The sequence below is a fragment of the Panthera tigris genome, chromosome A2 (genome assembly GCF_018350195.1).
Source record: "Panthera tigris isolate Pti1 chromosome A2, P.tigris_Pti1_mat1.1, whole genome shotgun sequence".
Taxonomy (NCBI): Eukaryota; Metazoa; Chordata; class Mammalia; order Carnivora; family Felidae; genus Panthera; species Panthera tigris.
Window position 1 is genome coordinate 84,160,191 of NC_056661.1, and position 12,820 is coordinate 84,173,010.

The 12,820-nt window shown below is 34.9% G+C and overlaps 1 protein-coding gene across 2 annotated transcripts in view; it reads left to right on the forward strand.

The window, feature by feature from the left end:
* The window catches only part of CD36 (CD36 molecule), a 53,189-nt gene that overhangs the window by 19,476 nt on the left and 20,893 nt on the right, over window positions 1-12,820 (forward strand). For both annotated transcript variants that reach the window (XM_007076785.3, XM_007076784.2), the window contains exons 2-3: window positions 2,979-3,072; window positions 3,559-3,764. In XM_007076785.3, the coding sequence (XP_007076847.1) occupies window positions 3,645-3,764 (120 nt within the window). In that variant the 5' untranslated portion in view covers window positions 2,979-3,072; window positions 3,559-3,644. The remainder of the gene's footprint in view (window positions 1-2,978; window positions 3,073-3,558; window positions 3,765-12,820) is intronic.

The following is a 12,820-nucleotide window of genomic DNA, read 5'->3' on the forward strand; positions in this document are numbered from 1 at the left end:
GAAGTCATAATCATGAGTTTCCAGGTTTAGAGAGGGAAGTATTGGACAACATGTGCTGTTGCCTGAGTCCTCCAGTGGACATTCTTGGGACTCTTTGCCCCTTGCAGAAACTTTCCTCTGTCGTACATGGGCTACTTGAATAAAGGAGAATAATTTTGGCAGAAATCCAATTCACAACTAGGTTATGGCACCTAATCTGGAAAAGGGCAGATAAATGCACAAAATATTTTAGCAGCCATAGAATTGTAATTTTTAAATCATTTTATTTCCATATGTCAGAGTTGCAAATGACATTAATAGAAGTTTTTTAGTGATATTTATATAGAACATAAAATAATTTTCCAAAAGGGAAATTTAATACTTGAGTTGTTTCTTTTATGTTTTTATTTATTTTACTAGAGAGAGAGAAAAAGAGAAAGCATGAGTGGAGAAGGGGCAGAGGGAGAGTGAGAATCCTAAGCACACTCCTTGCTGTCAGTGCAGGGCCCAACGAGGGTCTTGATCTCACAAACCATGAGATCATGACCTGAGCCGAAATCAAGAGTCAGACGCATAACCAACTGAGCCACATAGATGCCCCTTCAGTTGCTTTTTAAATTTTTTTTAAACGTTTTTATTTATTTTTGAGACAGAGAGAGACAAAGCATGAACGGGGGAGGGTCAGAGAGAGGGAGACACAGAATCTGAAACAGGCTCCAGGCTCTGAGCTGTCAGCACAGAGCCCGACGCGGGGCTCGAACTCACTGACCGCGAGATCATGACCTGAGCTGAAGTCGGCCGCTCAACCGACTGAGCCACCCAGGCGCCCCTTCAGTTGCTTTTAAAAGATAGATTCATGAGGGGCTCCTGGGTAGCTCAGTTGGTTAAAGGTCTGACTTTGGTTCAGGTGATGATCTGGTGGGAGTTCGAGTCCTGCGTTGGGCTCTGTGCTGACAGCTTAGAGCCTGGAGCCAGCTGCAGATTGTGTCTCTTTCTCTGCCCCCGCCCCCTGCTCATTCTCTCTCTCTCTCTCTCTCTCTCTCTCTCTCTCTCTCTCTGTCTCAAAAATGAACATTTAAAAACATTAAAAAAATAGATTCATGATATCATATAAAGAAAACTGCAATTTGACTCTGGGGATTTCCTTTCCCAATTTTTAATTGGCTTTGCAAAGCCATAGATTTCTACAGAGATTCTCATAGAGCTTCCTCAGAGAAAGGAGTATGTCACGTGGGAGTAGGTAGACCAGGCTGGGACTCAAGGTCACAGGGTTGCCACCACTGTTGTACTCCATAGTCACTCTGCCTGTTGGTCTTCCATGTAAGAATCTGAAGAACTGATTCAGCTACTTAAATTAAAAACTGCCGATCTCATCCTAGCATCTCATTTTACACATGAGGAAATTCAAGTCCTAAGAGATGAAGTGATTTGCCCATTGTCATCTGGCAAGAGAGTAGTAGCACATCAATTTTTGGTTTAATCTCTACTAGTCTACTGGTCTTAACTACACTACATTAGATCCCTGTCTTGATTGCTACTTTAGGTATAACTTGGAAATGAGACGTAGAGGATGGTGTCTGAAATGATGATTCAGCCAATGATTACTTAATTGGCTCCCTTGGATATGACTATTTGTCCATAGTATACAGACCACCCAGATGGGTAGCATGTTACATGATTTCAGAGGGCAAGGAAAGCTGTTCCTCACATGCCATCCCCAAACAATTAATACAAAGCAAACACCACTTGCTCAGTGAGATATGGAAGTCCATAGGAAAACCAAATTACTTGTTTAGACAGCTTATAGATAGTCCTTTTACATTGGGAAAAAACAAAAAACGTGTAATATTACTACTATTCACACTTCTTAGCTGCTAGAACCTCGGTGTAAATGAATTCAGTTTATCCTCCTTTACAGTGGAAGTATCCTAGATAGAAGGCATCGGTAAAGGGAGATCACAAAGATAAGAAAGGGTAAAGAGAAATAAATAAAATTGCCATGGGAAAACTCTGTAACATTTATATTCACAATATTGAGGAAAAGTCTAATTTTCCTTATTTTCTTAGCGATGTAAGCAATATTCCTGAAAAACTAAATGGTTCCTCCAGTGGAAATAAGTACTAAGAATATCCTAAGAGTGGCACTTCTGTTGGAACAAAGCTGTGGAGGGAAAATCTGAGACCATAACAAAGTAGAATTTTTGTTATTACATTTACAGTGCTGACAGTAATAATTGGCATGTGACTCTTTTTTTTTTATATATATCTATAGTCTCCATTCTGTTGGCATTTATGTTTTCCATGGCCTTGGGCAATAAAGTAGAGAATTTTTGTTTATAAGCTACAAAGCACATTTTGGCTCTTTATCAACGTCAGGTCAGCCCCATTTAAAAAAAAAATACTGTTACAACCAAAATATGAAGGTGTTTTAAAATCCTAGAAGTAATAAATTCTTATTAACTTTGTTAAAATAGAATCCACTCGTTTCATTAATCATTTCCTTTCAATCTTTATGAAATAGCCACATACTGTACAGAAAGATATCAAAAATAAGACTGACTAGTGGAAATACACACTGGCACAAATTAGTTGATTTTAACCGAATTGGTGTGAATCAAATGTTCATGATGACAAAATAAATAATGTTGCAGTTTCATATGTAAAAATAAAACAAAAACAAAAAAACCCTGTGAGACCAGTAACAAAGAAATGTCTGTCATTAAACATCCTTTACATTCATTATGTATTTTCTTTAAATTCTTCCCACCTTTAGTGTATTCAAAAGCCAATTATTAACAATGAAATTGAAAGTACATTCTTTAAAATATTTGTTTTTAACACTATAAAAAAAATTCAAGCATGAGCTCAGTATTCATGAAAGATTTTTTTAATAGTGATTATAATTTTGGTGTTATTAGACAATATTCTGGTATTAATTTACTGACAATGTATTTTCCCAATGTAACCGTGTTTTTTTTTGTTTTGTTTTGTTTTAACAGATAGCTTACAAATGATTAGAAGAATTAATTCTTTCTGAGACTCCTCAGATCATTTCCTATAAAATTTGTATCTTGCTGTATACTTGTGAATAAGGTATAGTAAAGACACCATCTATTACCATACTTGTTTAGCATTGGACAGAGAAGACATGGGTCAGGATACCTCCAGTTTGCAGGAGAACTCCAGGCAAGATGTGGGTGGCTGTGCTTGAGTGGAGAAGCCAGATAAAGAGCAAAGATGCATCTAAGTGTCCTGGGCTGAGGGTAGATAGATGAGGGAGAAAGTACAGTAAGCAAGTTCTCCTTAGATAAGATTTCAGTGTTAATCATCCATAGGAAGAAAATTTTAAAAGGGGAATTTTAAAGAAATACTCTATATGACAATGTTCTTTATTTCTTCCACTGGTAAATAGTGAAAAGCAAGACAGGAGAGGACCTAACCTAGAAAGTCAGTTTCATCAAACAAAAATTATTTATTCATAACCGGCTAAATGCTTGTTCAGTTGTGTTTTCTTTGTACTTTGATCTTCTTGTACTGATATTTAAGCTTCTGTTTTTTATGATCTCTTTCTAATGCTAGGACCAGACCTCTGGAAACCACCTAATCAGACCTGGGAGTTTGAAAGAAGCAGGTGCTGAACCTTAATTTCTCCCCTGATTAAGAAAATGGGCTGTGACCGAAACTGTGGGCTCATCGCTGGTGCTGTCATTGGTGCAGTCCTGGCCGTGTTTGGAGGCATTCTGATGCCAGTCGGAGACATGCTTATTGAGAGGACAATCAAAAAGGTACAAGTATTCTAAAGGATACTTCTTGTCATTCATTTCTTGTCATTTGTATTTCCTGGTAACTGGCAACTTTGTATCTTTAATACAAAGGTGATTATGAGCCATTACAACTTCACACAGTTGAGAAATGTTAAAAGCATAATGTACTTTTAACATGAATGCATCACTATCTTAAGTATAATATCCAAATTCTCATCAAAGGTGTTTAGAAGTGTACAAGTTAGTAGAAATAATTGTTTTTCATTATGCCTAAGGACTATATTGATGAGCTTCTGAACGAGAAATAAGTATGTGTATTTTGTGTATTATATATAAATTTAAAATTGTGTTTAATAATGAAACAGGAATCTTTGGTAAAGCTGGTATAATTTTTTTTTATTTGGTAAACTGTTGCTTTTTATAATATATGTAATAACATAATATTGTTTTATAAACATTCCTATTTATAAACATTTATACTGATTCTGCCAAAATACTTCCGGAAATGTTATGTAGGACAAATGTCAGCATAAATGAAATGAGTTGACTGTAGTTTTAACAAAAACTAGAGCGGTTCAATAGCCAGACTTTGCACAACAAAGTAGAGTTCATCTTCCACCTTCCTTCCTTCTATTGTGCTTCACACTCACCGACTTGAACTGAGAGAGAGTAGGAAGACTAGAATAAGAAGCAGATTTGCTGAAGTCCTAAATCAGTGGGTGGCAAATTGAATCAGCTTCAGGAGTTTGAAGACAGGGTTTAAAAAAAAAAAAAAAAGAAAAGAAAAAAGTGAAGCCTCTAAGAACTTTCCAAGAACAAGATAACATAAGAACAGGGATAACTGTGAACTTTGAGAGTGTGTATCCTGCCCCAGGGCTAGTATGCTCAGGTTTTTTACACATAATCCTACCCAAGTAAAACCTATCTGAGTGCTGGCCTCAGCTCTCAGCCTGCTTAGATGTCAATGCCCTGGAAGAGACAGATAGACAGATAGATAGACAGACAGATAGATAGATAGATAGATAGATAGGAACCATTACCTCAATAACATCCTATTGTCTTATCTTTGATACTAAGACATTAATATATACACACACACACACACACACATACGTATATATACACATACATACACACATATATGTGTGTATATATGTGTGCCTGTATGTGTGTGTGTGTATATATATATGTGTATATATATATATATATATATATATATATATATATATTTACTCAATAATAACATAGGCATTTTTATCTTTTGCTAACAGGTTGTAAATCTTCAACCCCATGCATTTAACTTTAAAAATATATTGTAGGGGCACCTGGGTGGCTCAGTTGGTTAGGTGACTGTCTTTGGCTTAGGTCATGATCTCATAGTTCATGAGTTTGAACCCCACATCAGGCTCTTCGCTGTCAGCACAGAGACTGCTTTTGATCCTCTGCCCCACCTCCCTCTGCCTCTCCCCAGCTCTACTTGCTTAGCATTTGACAAAGATGACATGGGTCCACATACCTTCAGTTTACAGGAAAACTCCAGGCAGGATGTGGGGGGCTGTGCTTGGGTTGAGAAGCCAGATAAAGGGAGAAGATGCATATAGATATTTATTTATATATATATATATATTATATATATATGCATATATATAATATATATTATATGTAAATAATATAGATTTATATATTATATATGTTTATTATGTTTATATATTATTTATATATACATAAATATAAATATAGATAGAAATTGAATGTCATCCCCTCCCTTGGAATGTCCAGTTTTCTTGCTATTATTCATGATACAGTTCAAAAGAGACAGGCAGATGCTGGTGAGGTGGAGCTTATGTAACCATGTGAGTTGGAGCTCCATTGCACAGCGCTCTTGCTATTCTATAAATTCTGCTTCCCTTCTGGGCCTTCTGTGGAGAAAGAACAGATACAGTATCTGTACTAACACTCAGGCTATAATTTATCTTCTGGAAAAGTCTCCAGAATGGAAATTCCCAATAATCTCCTACTACACAGCATTTTAGACTGTTTTTTTCCAACACACAAATGGTGTCCAGTAGTTGAATATTGTTCACTTATCTTTTTCTTCTTCATTCAACAGTATTAGTACAGATAGTTTTTCTGTTCAATCATGTGCAAAGAGCTAACATCTATTTTAACTGTCTAATGTATATCTCTAACTTCATAATAGTTGTTCATGAGGAAATAAGAGTTTTGAGATGTCAAAAAATTTACTTTTATATAGTGACAGAGAGTAAAATAATTTTTTTACTTCAACAATATAAAATTTAACCAGGGGAAAGCATAGTATACCAAAACATAAAGAACCATGAAACTAGGGTATTATATGGGAATTTGCTATTTAGAAAGAGAAGTCTCAAAACATTTGATCACTTCCGAAAGATGAAACTGTTGGATTTTCAAAAAGGATAAGATTTTGGAAGTTCAAAAGAGGGCTGTAATAAAGGCATCAGAGGGCTGAAGAATATTATAGGAAAAGGTATGAAATGCAACTAAGTGCTGTAAAAAGGGAAGGAAGAACATATCAACTGTGCCCAAAATATGGGATCTACAAAAGAGATGATTAGAAAAACAACATGGGGTAAAATATATGAAGCTTTGAACATCAGGAAGAAGAATATTTAATTGGCCATGTGACAGGCAGTAGTGGTTGGTGGATCTTTCCTGGTAGGTGTAAGAGATAAGAAAACCTGCATTTAACGATTCATATCACATGGCTTCCATTTATTTAGTGCTGTGAAGAGCTTCATATACACTAGTTCATTTAATCTTTGCAGATATCTATGAGATCCTCTTATTGTACCCACTTTAGTCACAAGACCTTAAATCTACTTGCCAACTCATGTGGCCAAAAGGAGTCAGTTCCCAAACCTAGACAATCTGAAGGCAGAGACTAGATGATACACAGTCTTGTGCAGTATGATCCTACAATAAAAAGAGTTGGAGAGACCAAAAACAAGAGAACAGGGGGCACGTGGGTGGCACAGTCGGTTAAGCATCCAACTTGTGATTTCAGCTCTGATCATCATCTCACAGTTCATGAGTTTGAGCCCCACATTGGGTTCTACACTAACAGTGCAAAGCCTGCTTGGGATCCTCTCTCTTACTCTTTCTCTGACCTTCCCCACTCACACACTTGCTCTCTCTCTCTCAAAATAAATAAACATTAAAAAAAAGAGTTTAAACAAAAAACAGGAAAACAAGGAAAAATTATGCAGGACATGGCCATTTTCAAGGAGAATTTAAGATTCCCTTTTAGGAAGATCTTTGCACAATCTGCACATTATGTAACAAAGGCACTCTGGGCTAGTGTAGTGGAGTACATAGAAAAAAATGGGTGATGGAGCGTAATGGCAGTTTGGATATGGAACTAAATTAGGAGGGAGGGTAAAAACACTTCAAGATGTCCAGTTGAATTATTGGGAGAGATGTATATCTTAGGAGAATAAAAGAGGTTTTATGAGTGTTTTGACGTGAACATCAGTATTTCAAAGGTCAGTACTCAGATTGATTTGATCATTGATCTAGAGATTACAGATAAAACTAAACAATCTATTTGCTATCTAGATGGCTTGAACGTCAAGACAAAAAAAAAAGCAGAGAGATTACTATAGGTTTTATACATAATTCAGAGGTATAAAAACAAAAAAAATGATTTTATGAATGAAGAAATAAAAACAGAAGAGTGTAATTACTTTGGAGGTTAATATAAGGCTAGTGCTCAAAGAAAGAGAAAATGCTCTGAGGCAGATGAAAATTCAGGAAAAAATTATTAGGACATGGTTACTAATGTTCTTGAAAATATAAATTCAGTAGGGTAGGGTAATAAAGAGAGGTATGCAACAAAGAAATAGAGTGCTTTCTCTTCTTGTTTTTGACATAAGAGTTATCTGTCCAATCTTGTACAAGACAAAAGGGGATGGTATGGATCTAGACCCTAGAAGGAGGAAGAGGAACAAAACAGATTTAAGGAAGAATGAGTATCCAAAAATATTAAATGATAGTTTATATTGTATGCCTGCCACAAATCTATAGCCTAAAACTAATCACCAGAACCTCTCCAATGGTCAGAATCTGTGATACATTTAAAACTAAGCCTGGTTTTGCTCTCAGATTTCCATATAGTCATGTTGATCTTATCAACTTTAGTCCTATAAAGATGCTGGGACTTGTTCTTTCTTTATACAGGGTATTTCTTTTTTCTTTAGTTTACAAAACTGTTCTAAAAGTAAGGTTGGAATATATATCTGTTTGAAATACAGTCGGAGTCAAATCTCTGAATTATGTGTAAACCCAAAGAGCCAAGTCATTTAGGGTAAAGCTGTTATTTTACAAATAAAGAATAATTTTAGTACCAGTCAGTTTTGTTTGCCGCTGAAACTCACTGAAGACTACTTTCTTCATTTAATTGACTAACAGCAAATTGGGAAAGTTATTACCTATATACAAGCACCTTTTAAAACTATTAAGTTGCTTAATTTAAAAAAAAGATCAGAAAATCATCCCATAGTTATCTCATTCATAAAGCAAAGCTGGGACTGTATGATATCTTCAGTTCTAAAAGAGCACCCTGAAACTGGCATTTAAAATGGTCTAAAATAGTCCAGAAAATTTATTTCTTTCATATATATATATATATATACATATATATGTATATATATATATATATATATATATAAAATGTGTATATGCATATATATAAACAACATTAACAATAAATAACAATATTTATTAACAATAAATAAACAAACATTAAAAACATATACATATAAAATGTGTGTATAGTGTGTACAAATATACAGATGTATATACACATCTATACATATACACATGCATTCATTTTACTCTTAATTTTTAAGGGATGTTTTCTAGGGACTTCATGCTTTTTATGGATTACAGCTGAGAACTTTCTTACCAGTACTTTTGACTGTGATTCCTAACAGATAAGAGTGGAGCCAACAGGTTTATGCAACCTTATGTAGATAAGCAAAGTCAGTGGCATTAGCTTCCACAAATATAGAAACTGGCACAGCACTTTGGAAAAAGGTCAAAGTCCTGCCACCGTTTATAAAAGATAATTTATCACTTGACACTGTTAATATTACTTGATGAATGTTTAATGAATATTGTATAACAGTAGTAATTTTAAATAAATTTTAATTTCCCTATGATATTAAGTATAGAACACCAAGAAGGAAATTAAAGCTCTTTCTTTCCTCCTAAAAGACTAATGTTAAATTATACATCATTTCTTTGCACACTTCCTGAAAAGAATAATCCTTTAGTAACTTGTAAGACATGCTTTCAGATAAAATAAGTTGAAATAATTAGTTGTTTATTAAAATATCCAATATTGGACTCAATAGTCCATATTTTAATAATATAAATTAACATTTATATTGCTTCAGTAATATGTGCTTATTGTATTTCCAGATATGAAAAAATAATTTGTATAAATTATGCTAATGATAATATATGAGAACATAAGCATGAACATGAAACAGTCCAAAGTAAATTTTAAATTAAAATAGAGGCATAAAAATGAATTAAACACTACATACATTAGCATTTTAATTGCAATAATAAAATTACTTAAAAAGGGTTTCAAGAAATAGCAGGTAAGCATATATAATTTTTCCCCCAGTCCAATTTTTATTGACATATCAACATAATTTACTACTCAAGCCAAATGCAGAATCTCCCATATTAAGTTCTTACATAAACTTTGGAGGCTAATGACCTGGGTTTCAGAAACATTAAATCCAATCAGTTTCCCCAAATTGGTGTTTTAACTGATGACTTGATATCTGAGACTGAAGTCATTTTTTGACTCTCAGCACAGCTGCCACTAATATTGTAATTCAGTCTCCGTGAGCATGCACATGCAAGCATGCATGCACACATATGCCCATGTACGTAATACACACTTTTTTGAATGTGGGGAAATGGTTTGTAACTGGTCCTAACCAGAACAAATTGTGGTAGTAACTGGAAAGGCTGAAGACTCTTTTCAATATGAAGAAACACAGTGCAGAACATTTTAAGGAAGTTTTGATGTCACTGCAGTGAAAATAAATGTAAAAATGATTAAAGAAAAAGAAGTGTCACCATATACTACATGAGTTATTGCCACATGACTGGGTTAGACATCTCCATTTACTCTGGAGAGTAAATATTAGAGTTCTTCCTCCAAAGAGTAGATAGGATTTGTATAATAGCCAACATTCACTGAATGCTAGCTCTGTGCTAACACTGTTGTTCTAAGTGCTCACATTTATTAATCTCTATAAGAAGCTAGGAGGCTATATATTCAATTAAACCATATTCAACTCATGCTGAGTTTCAAAATACTAATCTCATGTGGTTCAACCTAATATTATTATTATCCCTATTTTACAAATGAGGAAACTGAGGTATAAAAAAATTAAATAACCTGCCCAAGTTTAATGGTTACCATGGCACCCAACTGGGGATTAAACCCATAGGATCTAGTTTCATTCTTAAACACTTTACTCTGTACCCGGAGGGAAGAAGCCACTCTATATGTTCAGGGTAGGGATAGGATAAGGAAATGTAACTCATAGGTTAAAATCTGCTACACATGATCCTGTCTATTAGTACTTTACAAGATCCTTGAGAAATGGGACAACATATTTTCCACATTGGTACTCTATCTACTCCACCCATGGGAAGTTATCAAGAACATTTTAATAATTACCCTAAAGTTGCCAGTGGTGGTGATGGGCAATGTTTTCCTGCAAAAGCGATAATCTAATGAGTATGTGACAAAGTAGAAGATACTACTATTCCAAACTTCTGCTTTCACATTAATGTAACAAAATAGAAGTTTCAAAGGTCAATAGTTTTCAACCCAGCTGGAGACCATACCATAAGAGTGTCATTAGTTTGGAATCTAGTCAGCACTGGGACTAGTCTACATGCTTAAAGTCAGGGACAGATACTGATGTAGACATCAGCCAAATGAGAGGATTTTGAATTACATTGTTTTTTTCATGTGCTCATTTATCAGCTTTGTACTTCTAACTTAGTGAAAGGTTTGCAAGATTGGCTAGATAGTGCAAATCCAACTTAACTTTAAGGCCTTTTAAGTTCACAAATGATGTAAAATCCTTTGCTCCTTTTAAAATTAAGGGAACTTGTGGCTTGATTTAGTCTTGGTACTCAAGGAGTGGCTAGCCAATTTTCTAACACATAGAGTAGTCTTAGGATCGGAAGAAATGCATTCCTATTTTGACTGCTTCAATGTTTTTCTCTTTGGCTCTGAACAAACGATGGCATTATGAAACTATGCAAGATTGGAGTAAAAAGACCTGATTTCTCCATTACCTGCTACAAAGTTGTCCTATAACATTGACTAATCATCTGTTTTTCTTAGGACTCATTTCTACCTCTGAATAAATAGAGATGGGGTTAGATGACTCTAACAGCTAATAATTCAATGCATTCATTTCAACTTTTTGCGTTTCATCTTTGCCATTTAAAAAATATCTCCAGATCAACAAATAAGGCAAAGTGTTTCCTGGCCTTTAGAAGAAAGGCATGATGCACTTCTAGTCTTTTGATGTTAAATGCACACACATTAGAGTTAGGGAGGTTTTCTGCCCTGCCAAGTATCTTCCATCACTGTTCCTTTTCAATTCTGTAAACATTTATTGAGTTTATTGCATTAAGAACTAACGTAAAATGTGTGCCTTAAGAGGTGTATGATAAATGATTGATATTGCATTGTCCTTAAGATTTGTATAGTGCAAAGGTAGTAATGTGTAAGTTCGTCTGTATCTTCCCCTCATAAAATCTCTTGAAATTGGTAAATTAACATAGCTTTCAGCTTCAACGATCTCATCAAACATATTTACATGCTTGATCTGCATGTAACTGTGTCTTAATATGGAGCTTGTTACTATTGGAAATAAGACTTTTGGGGAACTAATAAAAAGTTTTTCAAAGACAGTTGGTCATAAAAAGTAATGGTCGAACATCAACATGAGCACAACAGTGAACCCAGTGAAAATGCATTGCAACAGCACAGGATTTTGTAATAGCATTTCAGCTTGGTTCCCTGTTCATCTCTAAGGAATTTCCTTATTCTCTGGATTAAGCAATAAGTAACATATCCTGAAGATATGAAACTTAATCTTACTTCTACCAACTAAGTGCAGAGGTGACAGGAAAACTAAAAGACTGTAATAGCATGGTATGAAAGAGGACTAGTCTAAGAGTCAGAGACTAGGATTTTCATCACAGTTCTGCTATTATTTGCCTGGGTTACCCATGGGCCAGCCACCTGGTTCCTCAGAGCCTCAGTGTTCTCTCCTAGAAAATATGATATTGTTCAATGTCCTTTCCTGACTCATCATTCTATGAATTGATGCTTCCAGGTGAAGGAAACAAATAGATCAGATTGTTCCTGTATTCATAGATCTGTTGGGATTCATTTTCTGTGAAATACTTTTCTTCCTCTTCCTCAAGCACAAAGGTAGAGCTTTCCATTCTAGGCATTCTTCCCAAGGTGCTTAACTGGGAATACTGCCTGCTACCAAATCACCTTTGTTTGCCCTAGTTACTATAGCCTTATAGACTTTGGGCTAAGAGAGTGAAAGCCGGGGAAGGAAACTGGGAGATCATCTATAACCACCTCTTTTATAGATAATGATATTGACCTTGAGTGGTTCGGTGACTTTCCATCCAGTTCCACAGCATCTAAAGCAAGGGAACACGTTTCTAACATGAGGTTTTGTGATTACCTCATTGACATTTTTTTCCCCACTTGTTTATCTTTACTACATGGCGCATTGGTGATTTTTAACAAATTCCACAAAATAATAATAGGATAATCTCCTCATTTCATCCTTTTATTGTGTAAGTAATAACTTTAATAATAACATTAGACTGTTGTAGCTTCTGGAAACATGTCTTATTTAGTTGTCACATATATACTAAGTTAGGGATTGAGAAGGATTTTGAAGAGAAGAAGTCAAATTTGTGTTTTTCACCAAGAAATTTTTTTTTAAATTGAATAAATGTTA